Source organism: Astyanax mexicanus, chromosome 24 (assembly GCF_023375975.1).
Source record: "Astyanax mexicanus isolate ESR-SI-001 chromosome 24, AstMex3_surface, whole genome shotgun sequence".
NCBI classification, from domain to species: domain Eukaryota; kingdom Metazoa; phylum Chordata; class Actinopteri; order Characiformes; family Acestrorhamphidae; genus Astyanax; species Astyanax mexicanus.
Window position 1 is genome coordinate 4,074,295 of NC_064431.1, and position 15,248 is coordinate 4,089,542.

The 15,248-nt window shown below is 37.9% G+C and overlaps 1 protein-coding gene across 1 annotated transcript in view; it reads left to right on the forward strand.

Annotated features, from left to right (window-relative positions):
• megf6b (multiple EGF-like-domains 6b) overlaps nt 1–15,248 on the forward strand; it is a 95,330-nt gene that overhangs the window by 49,526 nt on the left and 30,556 nt on the right. Inside the window, exons 5-6 of the mRNA XM_022682263.2 lie at nt 1,643–1,765; nt 13,484–13,606. Coding sequence (XP_022537984.2) covers nt 1,643–1,765; nt 13,484–13,606 — 246 coding nt within the window. The remainder of the gene's footprint in view (nt 1–1,642; nt 1,766–13,483; nt 13,607–15,248) is intronic.

The window sequence follows — 15,248 nt, forward strand, 5'->3', positions numbered from 1 at the left end:
AACCTCTATAAAAGTTTTATACTGCTCAGTGGAGGCTGATGTGGCAAGGCGTTTACTGAGATTTGGGAAATGCACAGCAGCATAAATATCTCCATGTGTCTGAGGAGAGATCAGTGCTTGTGGTGTAATTGGGCAGCTGTAAATGGGAATCAGCAGTACTTAGCTGGGCTGGGGATTGTGCCTCAGACAGGGTTTATGTTTGGAGAACTTTTAAAGACTGTGCATCACCGCTGTCTTTAATTCTCTGCAGTCTGTCTTGAATTCAGAACTTTTGACATTTAAGATGCATCAGTTTGATCTCCTTATCAGAGCTTCCATTCTCTCCATGTTTTTGAAGCCTGTTTTCAGTAGCTGTTGAAGAAAAGTAGTGGAATCCAGCATAAGTGGTGTAAAATCCAGTAAAATCCAAATATATGACCAGTATGTCGCTGCCAGTGTTCAGCACTGGAAAGTTAAAGTGATGGAAGTTGGTAATTTAGCCTCTCCCGGGACTTCTTGGACGGATTCTGGAGGGAAACGAGATATTATGGTTTTATAATTGTACTGAATTTCCAGCACTGCTGATTCCAAACCGCATGAAACAGTCCTGACGTTTTATTGAGAACACTTTGGTTAATCTCTGAAGTTCTGCTCGCCAGGGTTGGACGTAGAAGGATGCTGGTTGTGACAGAAGTTTCCAACACTGTTCAACTGAAAAACACATTATTCCCTATTTGCTGTCTCATCTGTCTACCAGTGGAGGCTGTTTTAAGGACAGGGGAAAGGTTATTATTGTTAACGAAAATGAACAAAATATATATATATAGTGCATTTTACAACAGATGTTGAAAAGAAGCTTCACAGAAAAGTGGTAGCAGGACAGAGAATCAGACAAAGATAAGTAAGTGTTTATTAGCTCAGTAAAACACATTACATCATTACAATAAATACAAACAGCAATTTTACAAAAAACAGTGCAGCTTTTACAGCCCTGTTTTCCTTAAAACATCTACTAATCTCTCCTCCTCATCTAATAGAGTCGAATAGAGTTATTTCTAGTTCTCATCATATTAATCAACACCTGGTTTGGTCATTTTTTGGTAAATGTTGGAAAATTAGGTGAGCTGCTGACAGAACTAAACATATATATACACATGCTGGCTGAGGAGCATCCAGGAGAAATCTGGAATCTCTACACTTTGTTCTTCAGCTTCAGGCTCACAGGATATAACATACTTATAGTTAAAAATGAGATTGATTCCTTGTTATGTTTTACTGTATTTATGTTTATTTGCATCTGTTTAAATCATATGTGGTGCTTTTTCAGGCAAAAACACTCATATTGCTAAGATTAATGGATTAGCATAATTTGCTTTGGTGCCTAAAACTTTTGCACAGTACTGTAGATCAAGTCATATTGATAAAATCTGAGTTAAAGAAAAAGTTTACTTTCTACATAATTAAAACATTTGGATCTGAAGACACTGTACAACACAACAAAAATGAACCATTGTCTGACACCAATCTTTACATATAGAAAATAATACATTTTAAAACAAAATATTGTGTTTTGTTTTACAATATTAATATTTTCCTACACTTCTATATATAGACTATGTATCCAGGATTGTGATTGGTCTGTTTTTTTTTTTCTCTCTATTAGATGTGAATGAGTGTGAGGAGACTAATGGTGGGTGTGAGGCGTTGTGCTGCAACACTATCGGCAGCTTCTACTGCAAGTGTCCCTCAGGCCAAGAGCTCCAAGAGGATGGAAAGACCTGCCAAGGTAAGCTCCATACATCTTCTGTTAGTGGATGAGGGTTGTGTGTATGAAACCTTGTCTGAGGTGCTTTTTATTATTATTTATATCTAGGAACAGTCATACATACCACACACATACATACACATGAGTAATTTTGGTGCACATGGGTAATTTTAGAGTATTTAATTTACCTCATGCCCATGCAGACACAGGGAGAACATGGAAACTCCACCCAGATAAGGACTTGAACCCAAAACCCCAGTGCTGGGAGGCAAATGTGCAAACCACTAAGCCACCGTGCCACAGAAGATTTTTATTTATATTGCTAAAAAAAATAAATTCCACTTTAAAATTAATATAACGTGATTCACTGGAGAAATATGTCTACTGTAGAATTGACCTACACTAAATTTGGACCATGATGCATTGCAGATCTAGAGTAACATAATGTATACAGGTTCTGCTGTAAGATTTTTTTCAATATACAGCAGTAAAAGTGTAGAAACTTTACATATACAGCTCTGGAAAAAATTAAGAGACCACTTCATTTTCTCTGATTTTGCTATTTATAGGTTTATGTTTGAGTAAAATTAACATTGTTGTTTTATTCTATAAACTACAGACAACATTTCTCCCAAATTCCAAATAAAAATAGTAATTTTGAGCATTTATTTGCAGAAAATGAGAAATTGCAGAATTATAAAAAAAGATGCAGAGCTTTCAGACCTCAAATAATGCAAAGAAAACAAGTTCATATTCATAAAGTTTTAAGAGTTCAGAAATCAATATTTGGTGGAATAACCCTGGTTTTTAATCACAGTTTTCATGTATCTTGGCATCATGTTCTCCTCCACCAGTCTTACACACTGCTTTTGGATAACTTTATGCTGCTTTACTCCTGGTGCAAAAATTAAAGCAGTTCAGTTTGGTTTGATTGCTTGTGATCATCCATCTTCCTTTTGATTATAATCCAGATGTTTTAAGTTGGTAAAATTAAAGAAACGTATAATTTTTAATTGCTGTATGTTACAGTGATGCTAACTTACTTATTTGTCATGAAATGAAGCTTATGAGTTATGAATATTTTTCTGTTCAGTAATCTTCTACTACCTCAAAACTCTGAAGTTAGAAAGACATTTGATTTGATTGGACGCTTCAAATTCCAAATCAGCTCCTTATCTAGTCCTGCTCCATCCGTATCCAGCCTCTACTCAACCTGCCTCCCCTGCTTACTGCTGGAATGTGTATTATAATTGACCCCAGACTTTACTTAAGGGCACGAGAGATTAATCTTCCCCCAGCGGGCATGTCGGCATGTAGGCACGTGGCACCTAACGACCGGTCTGCAGTGGATCAGGTCTGAACAAGCAGCTGGGCTTTGTCTGGTTGAAAGGTCCGTCTTGCCCGTGATATAATAATAATAATATAATAAGACACTGTGTTCTGTGTCCTGTGTGAAGTTCATATCATATCTCTAGCTTCAGTTAAGGGGTCTGTGGGGAGTCTGGCTGTGTGAAGATGTTGTTTGAAGTCAGGAAATGAGCTGGTGTTAATGTGCAGGTGATAAGAACGTTAACTATTGCTTGCCAAAAGATATACGGTACCAGTCAACCGGAATCATGGTACAATACACTGCAAAAAAATCTATTGGCAAAACTAGACAAAATATTTGTAAAAATGGGGTGAGCAGATTTTTCTTAGGAAGATTTCTTAAAATAACCAATCACAAAGTCTTAAAATATGTAAAGTAAGACTTAAATCAAGCCAAAATTCCTTATTTTATGGGTTTAATTTGTACAGAAAAATCAGAATAACTTGTGTATGTGACTTTTTTGCTCTTATTTTGAGTTTAAATTACTTAAAACAAGGTAAAAAATTCTATAAAAGACTGAATGAGATTATTATTCCCAAAATTAGTAAAACAATCTTACACAAAACAATTCTTATCAGAAAAAAATCTTATTAGAGAAAAAAAACAAGATTTATTACCTTGAAATTACATCATTTCACTTGCTAAGATTTAGTTTTTTGCAGTGTATGGAACAACAATACAATAGACAAACATAAAGTGCAAGGTGTAATGATAGTGCAACATAAAACTATAACATTACAATGATTACAATAAATACAAAAGACGAGACAATTTAACAGAAAGGACACTGCAGTACCGATACGGTATATTAAAATGTTCTAGTGGGGATAAAGTGCAGCGATATGTAACATACTGTGACATATTGAATATATATAATCACAGCAGTTACGGAGGTAGAGATAGGGAGAGAGACATTTCAGTCTCTGTGTGCTGAGAGAGTGAGTCTGTGTGTGTGTGTGTGTGTGTGTGTGTGTGTGTGTGTGTGTGTGTGTGTGAAGTAGTCTTTGTGTGTGTGAAGGGTGGTGGGGGGGTTCAGGTTCAGTTCTCCGTGTTAAGGAGTCTGACTGCCTGGTGGAGGAAGCTGTTGCAGAGTCTGTTAGTGGAGGTTCTGTGTGTTGAGGAGTCTGACTGCCTAGAGAATGAAACTGTTGCAGAGTCTGGTAGTCGAGTCTCTGACGCTCTGTGTGTTGAGGAGTCTGACTGCCTGGTGGATGAAGATGTTACACAGTCTGGTAGTGGAGGCTCTGTGTTTTGAGGATTCTGACTGCCTGGTGGATAAAGCTGTTACAGACACTACAAACATCCCATTTGTAGCACATTCACAACCATCTGATGCACCATAAGAACCACCTGACTCTTTATAATGACTGCATAACTGCCTCCTAGCATCCACCAGGAATACCATAGTAACTGCATTGCAACTACCTAGCAAAAACTTTATCACCCCATTGACCACATAGCAACCGCATAGGGCTTGCCTGGAATCTGCACAACCATTCTGTGTTTTCTTAAGGAAATGCACTTAGATATCTTTGATTTACTTCATATTCTGAACAGCATTCTTTGATAAAAGACAAGAAGAGTGAACTGAAGAAGTGAAGGAATGTAAGATCAAACACCAGTAAACTCTGTCTCATCACATGCCGAGAGTGGGCAGCGCTTGTGTTAAAATATGTTTGGCTCCAGAAGAAAAAATGCTGAAGCCTGCAGCTCATCCCTCACAGTGATGCTGCGGTGTACAGATCTCAGCATCTCTCTGATGTCTGATTTGTCTCATTACCTGTAATGGATGTGTGTGGGACGTACTCAATCAACTCTAAAATGTCTAAATATGTCAAAACATGTTTTCAAAGCAAATTTATCACAGGAAAACTGATGTGGAAAGACGTCGTTTTGCTGCCAGTAAGTAGAGCTATTTTTTTTTTTTATCAGGGAAGTGCAATTTTCATGTCAACATGATCAAATGAAGCCTGTCCAGATTTAGGCCAATATGCCCAGTTAGCTTGTTAGCTTGTTATCTAGAAAACAAAAAGTGCGTGATCTCAAAAGTGTGTACAGATGTGTGCATTTTCAACCTGAACTAAAGAACTAAAGGGGGTGTAAATGTGATAGGAGGGGTGTTTCTGTTAGAAAATATTCTCTAGCCCTTTTGTTAAAAACTAAAAATGTAATTTATGTAATTGTTCTTGTGTTAGAGCTAATTTTCTCTCAAACAATAAGTAATATATGAGAACAAACGTGAAATGGCTACATCAGTTCAATTTTCAAACACTGGAGAGAGTTGTATTACTCTGTAAGCTTATCTGTTTGCATATTATAAACTGGTGTATAAAGTGGATTTTTTTTTATTGCTCTGTTAGATTGATGCAGGAAAACTGATGCAGAAAATACATTTTTGCTGCCTAAAATCTCACAAACATTATACGTGGACTTCAGAATAAAAGAGTAAAATCCAAAACAGTAGGGTTTTTGTCTAAAAAATTGATAATGTTTTTCTTTTTAAGCCAATATGTATCCAGTGGTTGGGCCACATAAATATACAGGGTGAGTCAAAAAATAACAGGAAACGCTTTTATTTCAAAAATAAAGTATGTTGGCTTTTAAGATTTGGGCCATGTTCCAAATATAGCGTAAAATATAGGCCCCATCACCCATTACTTGCTGGCATATATATTTGGCACCAATACATCAACGGCATATCCTTAAAATCCTGTAATTTGGGGGCGCCGAGTGATCCAGCGATCTAAAGTGTTACCACTATGATTGGGAGATCTGGTTCGAATCCCAGTCATGCAGATTGACCATAAGCTTCCGGAGCTCCGAAAGAGCACAATTGGCCTTGCTCTCTCTGGGTGGGTACAGTAGATGGTGCTCTTTCCCCTCATCACTCCTAGGGTGATGTGGATCAGCACAAGGCTGTGCCTGTGAGCTGATGTATCAGAACCGCTATCAGTCGCTGCGCTTTCCTCCGAGCGTTATCGCTGTGATGCTACTTAGCAATGCTGCATCATCGACCATTGGGCTCCCATGACCCTGTAGCCAGTTTGCCATCGGTTGTTCTACTTTGTCCTACTTTGGAACACTTTTGGTACATACTGACCACTGCATACAGTTCAGTCAATATGGCTTAGAGCCTTCTACCCATGTTTCCTACTTTTAAAAGATTCCACCCCTCCCAGATAATCGAGATACAGACAATCACTTGATCAGTCAGTGATGATATTTCATTTTTATACTTAAACATTTATTAAATGGATGAAAAGAATCTCTGGAATTTTATTAATGTAGATTAATTGTCAGGTAAAGACCAATAAAGTAGTGTAGAGTTGGAGAGAAGGAGGGGAATGGGTAAGACATTGAGGAGGAGGTCTGAAAAAGAGAGGGAGAGAGAGAGAGAGGGAATGGAAGGAAAATAAAAACTCATGGACCTCATTTTTCTTCCCTGACAACCCAAATTCACTCTGTCTTCACTGTGAAGGCTGCCTCCCTGACTACTGCCTGTATCTGCCCTCACCTTCATCATCCTGACTGAACGGTTCCTCACCATGCCATCATCCAGCTGGTGGCTGCTGTGTCTTTTCAGCACTGGACTTTATCTCTTTCCTGTCCAGAGCGCCAATTATCCAGGCTATTGGCAACAGTTTAGGAACTGCTATAGGCCGCCGTGCTTCCATGTGTATAACAGGTTCAACATGGGATACCTGAGACCAGGTCAGTGTTTCCTTTTTACTTTTCCTTTATGTTAAGCTCTACTCAGATGTTCTTCTGAGAGGTTTACAGAGATTCTCAAGCAATTACAAATAATGTCAAAGAAATGGTGCACACGTTGTTGCTTTTAGAGCAAAAGGGATGGATTGCAAAGCTGTTCAGGAAGAAGAAGAAGAAGAAGAAATGTTTAAACATTTAGACTGATATGGGCAACGCTTGGTTGATACATTGTCCTGTTGGAATTTTGCACTAGGGGTGATGTGTTGATATAGGTTGTCCAATCGCATCCATGTGGCTTGCCATGACTTGCCACTGGTTGCAGGACCTCTTTAAGGTAACTTTGGGGTAATCTAGGTAATTTTGCTTTAGTGAGTGTATTTCTTATGAGGATTCTGCCAAAACGTTTTTCATACTTTCTTAACAACCATTCGTAAAGTTTCTTACCCTTTCAAATGCCTTCGATTTCCATTATCTCATTGTTCTCAAGTTGTTGCGGACAAATTATTATTTTTTTATTTTTTATTATTTTTTTGTTCCATTTTTCCCCATTTTACAATGCCAATACCCAACCCATTCATTAGGACTGCCCCTATCACTAGAAATGCCCCAGGAGGGTGAAGACTAGCACATGCCTTCTCCGATACTGAAGTCAGATTCTGCCTCTTTTTGAGCTGATGCTGATGCTGTAGCATTGCCGATTAGCATCACAGCGCTAACTCTCGGAGAAAAGCGCAGCAACTCTGTTCTTATACATCAGCTCACAGACGCAGCCTTGTGCTGATCAACATCACCGTAGGAGTGATGAGGGAAGGAGCACCATCTACTGTACCCACCTACAGAGAGAGCAAGGCCAATTGTACAATTTGTGCTCTCTCAGGGCTCCAGCAGCTGATGGCAAGCTACATCAATGAGATTCGAACCAGCGATCATAGTGTCAGCACTTTAGACCGCTGGACCACTTGAAGCCCCTCAGACAGATCTTTTTTAATGCTGTGTCTGGTTGTATGTGTATGTATGTGTTTCTAATCTGTTTTAGGATGCTTTGAATCTTTTCCTTTTTTTCACAGAAGCAGCATGCTCCTCCACTCAAAAACGCAAGCCCAGTTTTATCATTCACTCCCAGTGTACCACCCAGATAGGCCCACCACTCCAGTCTTTAGCGCAGTGATACTGTCAGACATTTCCTTCATAATACTGAGGGAGGATGGAGGGTTTATCTGTGCTGAGGTTGCATCAAGTGCATACTTGGCTGGCTGTATGTCTGAATCTGCCAAGTACACTTCACTGTTTGCTATTGCAGTTAGTAAAGCAAGAACATGGAAGACAGAAGCACTCTCCTTTTACCGTACTGAAAGTGTGTATTTAATTTAGAGCAGTGGTCTGACGAGCCTGGGGGGCTGAATTTCAGCAAGTTTTGCTATTTTTTTCTATAAATCCATACTTTATTCATATATACATATTCTTTTGTTACATATTTGTTTGATCTGATCACCCATAACATTAACATTGGCTGCATCCCAATTGCGTCCTACATACTAATACTATAAGGTATATACTATATATTAATCATAATGGTGCATGTTTGGCAGGTAAGTACATAAAATATTAATTTTGCTAACCTATTTTGTACAGAAAGGGATGCATGAAGCATTCTCCAACAGTTTTTTAGTTCATTTCTTGTTTTAGAGCTTAAAATACAAATTTCACAGAAATTAAATTAGGCCAACTAAAAACATTATCTGAACACTATATAATAAGTTGGCACAGTTTTGTTTGGAATTCTTGGATAACATAACATTATAAGTATGCATATTAAAAATAAGTCTGAACTAAATTAATTAAACTAATCAACAATGATTATTATTTGGCGCAACTGTTGGTGGTTTTCTTCAAAATTAAACACGATGGAACCATTAAGAATATAAATGCCCATTAAGCTTCACCTAGGTGACAAAAGATAAATGTGTCTTGATTAGGGATTTTTAGCTGATGTTTAGCATGGGCCATTGCTTTGCACATGTTAGTGTTTTTTAATGCTTTTAACACACTGATTGTAATTCAGAAATTGGCTGTTAATCAGCTGATTTATTGGTGGCAGTGAGCTTCCAGGACAAGTTTTGAGAAAATGTACTGTTAATTTCATCTGTATCAGAGATTTTTTTAAGAGAATATCAGACCATCTGTCTGTAGGCTAAGCTGGAGCTTAAGCTGAAGCTAAAGCACAGTTGGGTCATGCTACAAGACAATGATCAATTTGCACACATCTGTACCACAACTTCACAGTGCTTAAAAATAAGAAACTTGACCCTGAACTGACATGAAAATACAGGGAATTGCTTGGAAACATCCACACCTGTATAAACACCTAAATACTGGCCATCATGCTCATGGCAAGACATTGTGAATTATCTGGGTTGAGTGAGGTCTGATAGTGGGTGCATTTTCACATTTTGTGGCTATTTAGCATCCCTTGATCCACAGTGTCAAAGTGTGAACCAGGAATGCATAATAGAAGGCATTACCGTTCACAGTGGACAGTTTTGGGAGATGATATTGCTCGAAACCATTGGCTTTTAGCTAGAATTGTTGGCAAAAAGTGACTCAGGAAGCCATGCACATTGTTTAGCTTCCATGGAACGTGGCAAAAGTCATAGGGCATGATACTTGTTCCTGTCCCGTGACTTTTGGCATGTGATTTTATGTTCTGTTAGCCTCTGTATTTGCTTTCCTCTCAATGCCAGGTTTCCTACCGAGGCAAGAATTCATTGCCTGTTTCTGCTTCTCTGTGAGCCCGACTGCATTTACATACTATAGGTTATTAATGGCACACATCTGGCCAGCTGGCCTACAGACAAAAGAACATTTCCTGAGCTAAAATAACAGTGATTCTGTTCAGTTTCGCTGAAGTAGTTTGGTTTGCGAAAGATTCAGAGATTGCAAAGACCCTTTTTTGGCACTTATTACCCAATAACGACACTTGATGCAAAATATAGTGCCAAGAAAAAGGGTCTCCTGTAGCGGTGGCATGAAGATACAGTGCCACAAGCCTGGTCGTTAACACATTACAGGGGCAAACGCGATGCTAACACTAGCCTCTTTAGTTCCTTTTGGAGGGAACACTGCTGACATTGGCAGAAGAGATTGCAGATTTTGTTTAAAGAGAAAGCAGTAAGAACATGCCATTCACGCTAAAACAAAACAAGGGGGCAAGAACCCTACCCATGTGTGGATCCAGCTGGATGAGTCTTTTTAGGAACATAACTTTCCTAAAGGGAAAGGTAACCCTCTGAAAGGAAAGGACATGATGGTTCCTCTTGCTGAACCAGCAAACAACAGAAACCGCTTTTCCTTCAGAGCCAAATGGTTACTAAGGCCACAACATACCATCCTGCGTTAGAGTGGACCCATTAGACCATTACATTACATTACATTTGGCAGATGCTTTTGTCCAAAGCGACTTACAATAGTCAAGTACAAAAGTAATAGAAGTTAAAGGTAAAACTTTTTTTTTTTTAAAGGAGGTCGAAGGGAAATAAGGGGATAGAGGAGTGAAGGAGGGGAAGAAGGAAATGAGGTTAGAAGTAGTTAGTGTGTTAGAGGTGTTAGGAGAGTAAGTGCTCTTTGGAGAGCTCTGTCTTCAGGAGTTTATTAAAGATAGTGAGAGATTCTCCTGATCTGGTAGTAGAAGGTAGTTAGTTAGAGGTGTTAGGAGAGTAAGTGCTCTTTGAAGAGCTCTGTCTTCAGGAGTTTATTAAAGATAGTGAGAGATTCTCCTGATCTGGTAGTAGAAGGTAGTTAGTTAGAGGTGTTAGGAGAGTAAGTGCTCTTTGAAGAGCTCTGTCTTCAGGAGTTTATTAAAGATAGTGAGAGATTCTCCTGATCTGGTAGTAGAAGGTAGTTTGTTCCTCCATTGGGGAACTCTGTATGAGAACAGTCTGGATTGCTTTATGTGAATGTTTGGCAAAGCGAGGCGACGTTCATTGGAGGATTGCAGCGGCCGGGAGGTGATGAGATCATCATACACTCTTTTTATTTTTTATTTATTTTTATTTTTTAATGTCATTTACAATCATACATACAGTACAGGCCAAAAGTTGGGTCACACCTCATCTTTTTTAATGCGTTTTCTTTATTTTCATGACTATTTACTATTTATTGTAGATTCTCACTGAAGGCATCAAAACCTTGAATGAACACATCTGGAGTTTTATGTATTTAACAAAAAAAAAATATATTCTAGTTTCTTCAAAATAGCCACCCTTTGCTCTGATTACTGCTTTGCACACTCTTGGCATCATTCTCTCAATGAGCTTCAAGAGGTGGCCACCTGAAATGAAAAGTTTTCCAACAGTCTTGAAGTAAGGAAGGAGTTCTCAGAGGTGTTTATTAGCACTTGTTGCCCCCTTGTCTTCACTCTGTGCTCCAGCTCACCCCAAACCATCTGGATTGGGTTCAGGTCCTGTGTTCAGGTGACTGTGGAGGTCAGGTCTTTTTTTGTTAAAGTACATAAAACTCCACATGTGTTCATTAATAGTTTTGATGCTTCAGTGAGAATCTACAATGTAAATAGTCATGAAAATAACGAAAACGCATTAAATGATGTCCAAGGTGTGTCCAAACTTTTGGCCTGTACTGCATGTCATTATGGGACATAATTCAATATTTGTGCATATATGTGCACAAAAAGTCCCCATACTTTTTTTCATACACTCATTTTTTTATACACAAAATTTTTATGTTTTGTCAGTCGAATCAACATTGGCTTTTTAATATGAATATACAGCACTAAAAAGTTTGTCAAAAGTTTGGACACGCTATAAATTCAATGTAGATTAATACTAAAATCATCCAAACTCAATTAAAATCAATGTGTAAATTAATTAACAATTAAGACATTTTTTGCACATCTTAGCATTTTCTTACCCGCGATGGCTTCAGCTTCAGTTAACAGCTGTGCCTTGTCTTGATTAATTGTATTTCTTGCCCTCTTAATGTGTTTGAGAGCATCAGTTGTAAAGTTGAGGTTGAAGAGGTAGAGTTACAGGTATACAGTGAATAGCCCTGTTTAAGTAATGTTCTAATCCAGATTATGTCAACTACGCAAATAAAAAAATTACTTTAAGCAATGAAGATCAATCGGGCAAACCCGACAAAAGTTGAAACATTTTGAAAGTATCCTCAAATGCAGTTGCAAAGACTTCAGAGTTTCAAAAACGTCTAATGAAACTGGCTCTCATCAGTACTGCAACCGGAAAGGAAGCGCCTTGCTCAAGGTGTACAACAGGGCCCCTTATATTCTTTATTTCCTGTTTTATTTTACTGGTTAAAATAAAGGAACGGTTTAAATATTGTATACAATGTTTGTACACTACTGTTAGTCTTACCGCCAAACTTATTTTTAGCATTTCTAGCAAGTTTATCTGCTGAAGTCATGGGAATGCAGCCTTAACTTTCCTATTGCAGTGACGCTGGCTTCCTAAATGAGGCGTGGCTCCTTTAAATCTGATCTGAGTTCAGTTCGAGCAGAAGGACAATGTCCGTGTAAATGGAGCATGGCCCGCTCCGCTCTGATCTCTGCGGAAGTCTGCTTAGAAAGTCATAAAGCTATTAGCAACTCCTCTGATTCCCAATGAGGCGTGAATAAAGACATGAGTCACAGTGAGTCTGCAGAGTTTTTACCGCTTCCACACAATGCATTAAATCCAAACAGACACTTTTCTTCATTTGTTTTCAATCAGACCGGCCAGATTCATGATGTCACTCATCACCCTGTCCACATTAGTTTTGCGAGTTTTGTAGAATTGGCTGAATTACTGGAGGATGTAGTCAGCGCTGCTCAGGTGGCTGCAGGATAATGTATTCCATATTTCATGCAGCGGATGTGAGAGACTATTTCTGTTTGGACCGATTAGTTTTTACATCAGTCATTCTGCTCAAACTGCTTTTCTTTTGCATTCATTAAATAAAATGAATATTATTTTAATTTCATGTTACTATTTAACTTTTTTACTGTTTTATTTTATTTACTCTTTTCTATTATTTTATTTTATAAACCTCAGGCAATGTTTCTCTCAAATTAAATTAAAATATGATCATTTAGTTCATGTACTTGCCGAAAATATGATGCAGTGATTCAAACCTCATTCATTTAGGAACTATAATACAATAAAACCATAATTATTCTTACTCAGGAATAGTTCAGAAATCAACATTTGGTTGAATAACTTTCATACATCTTGGCATGTTCTCCTCCACTAGTCTTTCACACTGCTTTTGGATCACCTTATGCCGCTCGTTGTGCAAATTTCAAGCAGTTCTGCTTTGTTTGATGGCTTGTGATCACCCATCTTCCTCTTGATAACATTCCAGAGGTTTTCAGTGGGGTTCAGGTCTGGAGATATATTTGGACTATTTGGACTATTCAAACTATTAAGATGTCAGTAAGCAACTGCAGATTGACATCAAGTGACCTACAAAAAGAAGGGCAAATGGCAGCTCGGGTGTAGTGCCCAAAAAGAACAGTTTGAAACTGGTTTCTGCTTTCTGAACAGTCGTCTGCCAATGGTGCTGGCACTAACAGAATGACCCATGAAGGATTACTAATAGTTATTTTTTATTAATAATAACTGTGCATGTTTGCATTGTGATGTTATTTTTTGCAGATATTGATGAATGCCAGGTTCATAACGGAGGCTGCCAACACAAGTGTGTGAACACCAGAGGGTCCTACCACTGCCAGTGTAACGCCGGCTCTCGTCTGCATGTGGACGGACGTACTTGCATCGGTAAGACGCAGTAAATGAAAATAATAATAATATTCAGTAATATTTTATCATGTCAGTAAAGACTTGTTTTCATACCTTGAATTTTGAGAAACCCATTAGAAGCATAATTTGAATTGTTTTTTGAACAGTTTTTGGGGGTGGGACTGAATAAGACAAAGATGGAAACATGCCAAATACTTTTTTAAATGGTCAATTTAAACTTATGTAACAACACACTTACAGGAACTAACATTTATTTTTTTAAATATTTTTTACGGCAAAAAAAGTATTATAGCTGGGAATTTCAGCCAAGTAGCTTTAATAATGTAATTCCACATGCACATGGTATATACATTCACACACAACACAACACTAAAGGGATAATCAGTAACCGTTGCTCAGATTAGGGGTGGGCAATATTATATCGTATACAATATATTGTGACAGAAATATCATGATATTAAAAATTCATATCGTGATAATAGGGCTGTAGTAAGATAAGTAGTCTATTATTTACTGTGAAGCTTTAGGTGTATTTATTGTATAATTGTTTTAGTTCGCAGTTTATATGCATGCACTAAATATTCTGCAATATTATTTGCTGCATTATAATATTTTATGCTATATTATTTATTTTTCCACATTATGATTATGCTGTTATACTACTATACTATATTCCTGAAATGAATTAATTATTTTAGTTTTCCTATATCGCCAAGTATATCGTTATCGCAAAAATACCCTGAAATATCGTGATATTATTTTAGAGCCATATCGCCCACCCCTAGCTCAGATTACTTTTTCAAAGTAACTATGCCATCATATATATCATAACTGTATTCTCCTTAGTTATCATTGGTTCTTTAGTTTACATGTTTGCTTAGTTCCACATAACTACATGACATCTTTTACTGGTGCTTTACTCAAACCAGCCCTGATAAATTTAATTTATTTGAAGGAAAAATAATAAAAAGGTTATTTAATTTTTTGCTAAAATTCTCTAGAAGCTTTATATCCTGTTTCTATGCTATGATCACATGTCAAGTGTTTGACACCTAAATAGAACCTAAAAACTTTCCCTGACCTTGGTGTGGAGTGAGTGGAGAGAGGAGACTGTGGGAAACTCTGTTTTCTCACTGTGATATCTTGCGTGCAGATAATTGGGAGGACTAATGAACAGGATAATGGCACATGGACAAGAATTGAAGCTGACTGAATTTCAGTTTAAAGGTGTTCATGGATCACATGGATGTAATGAAGTGTATCTTTTCTTCTCCCTGCCGGTGAATCAGAAACATGTTTTTACTGCAGTCAGTCTTTTGCACCTGCGTCCATCACAGCCTGTCAGAGCAATTATTAACAATTTCACTTCAGGGAAAGGAACAAGACACTTGACTAGCGCAGTTTGAGTCTCATCATTATGTGGTCATCTAACCAGATGCGTGTGATCGTCCGCTGCATTCGGACGTGGTTACTCAGCTGCAGTCCCACAGGAGATGGATCTGTAATTGTTCTAATGGACAGTCTAATCAGAACCAATGTTTTTGGATTGGGGCTCCTTTGGATGTTCTGAACTTCTGCGGATTAGTTTACACAGATCATCCACCCAAACAGCTTTGATACATTGAGAAATGAGCTCCACAAGACCTCTGAAGATGTCCTG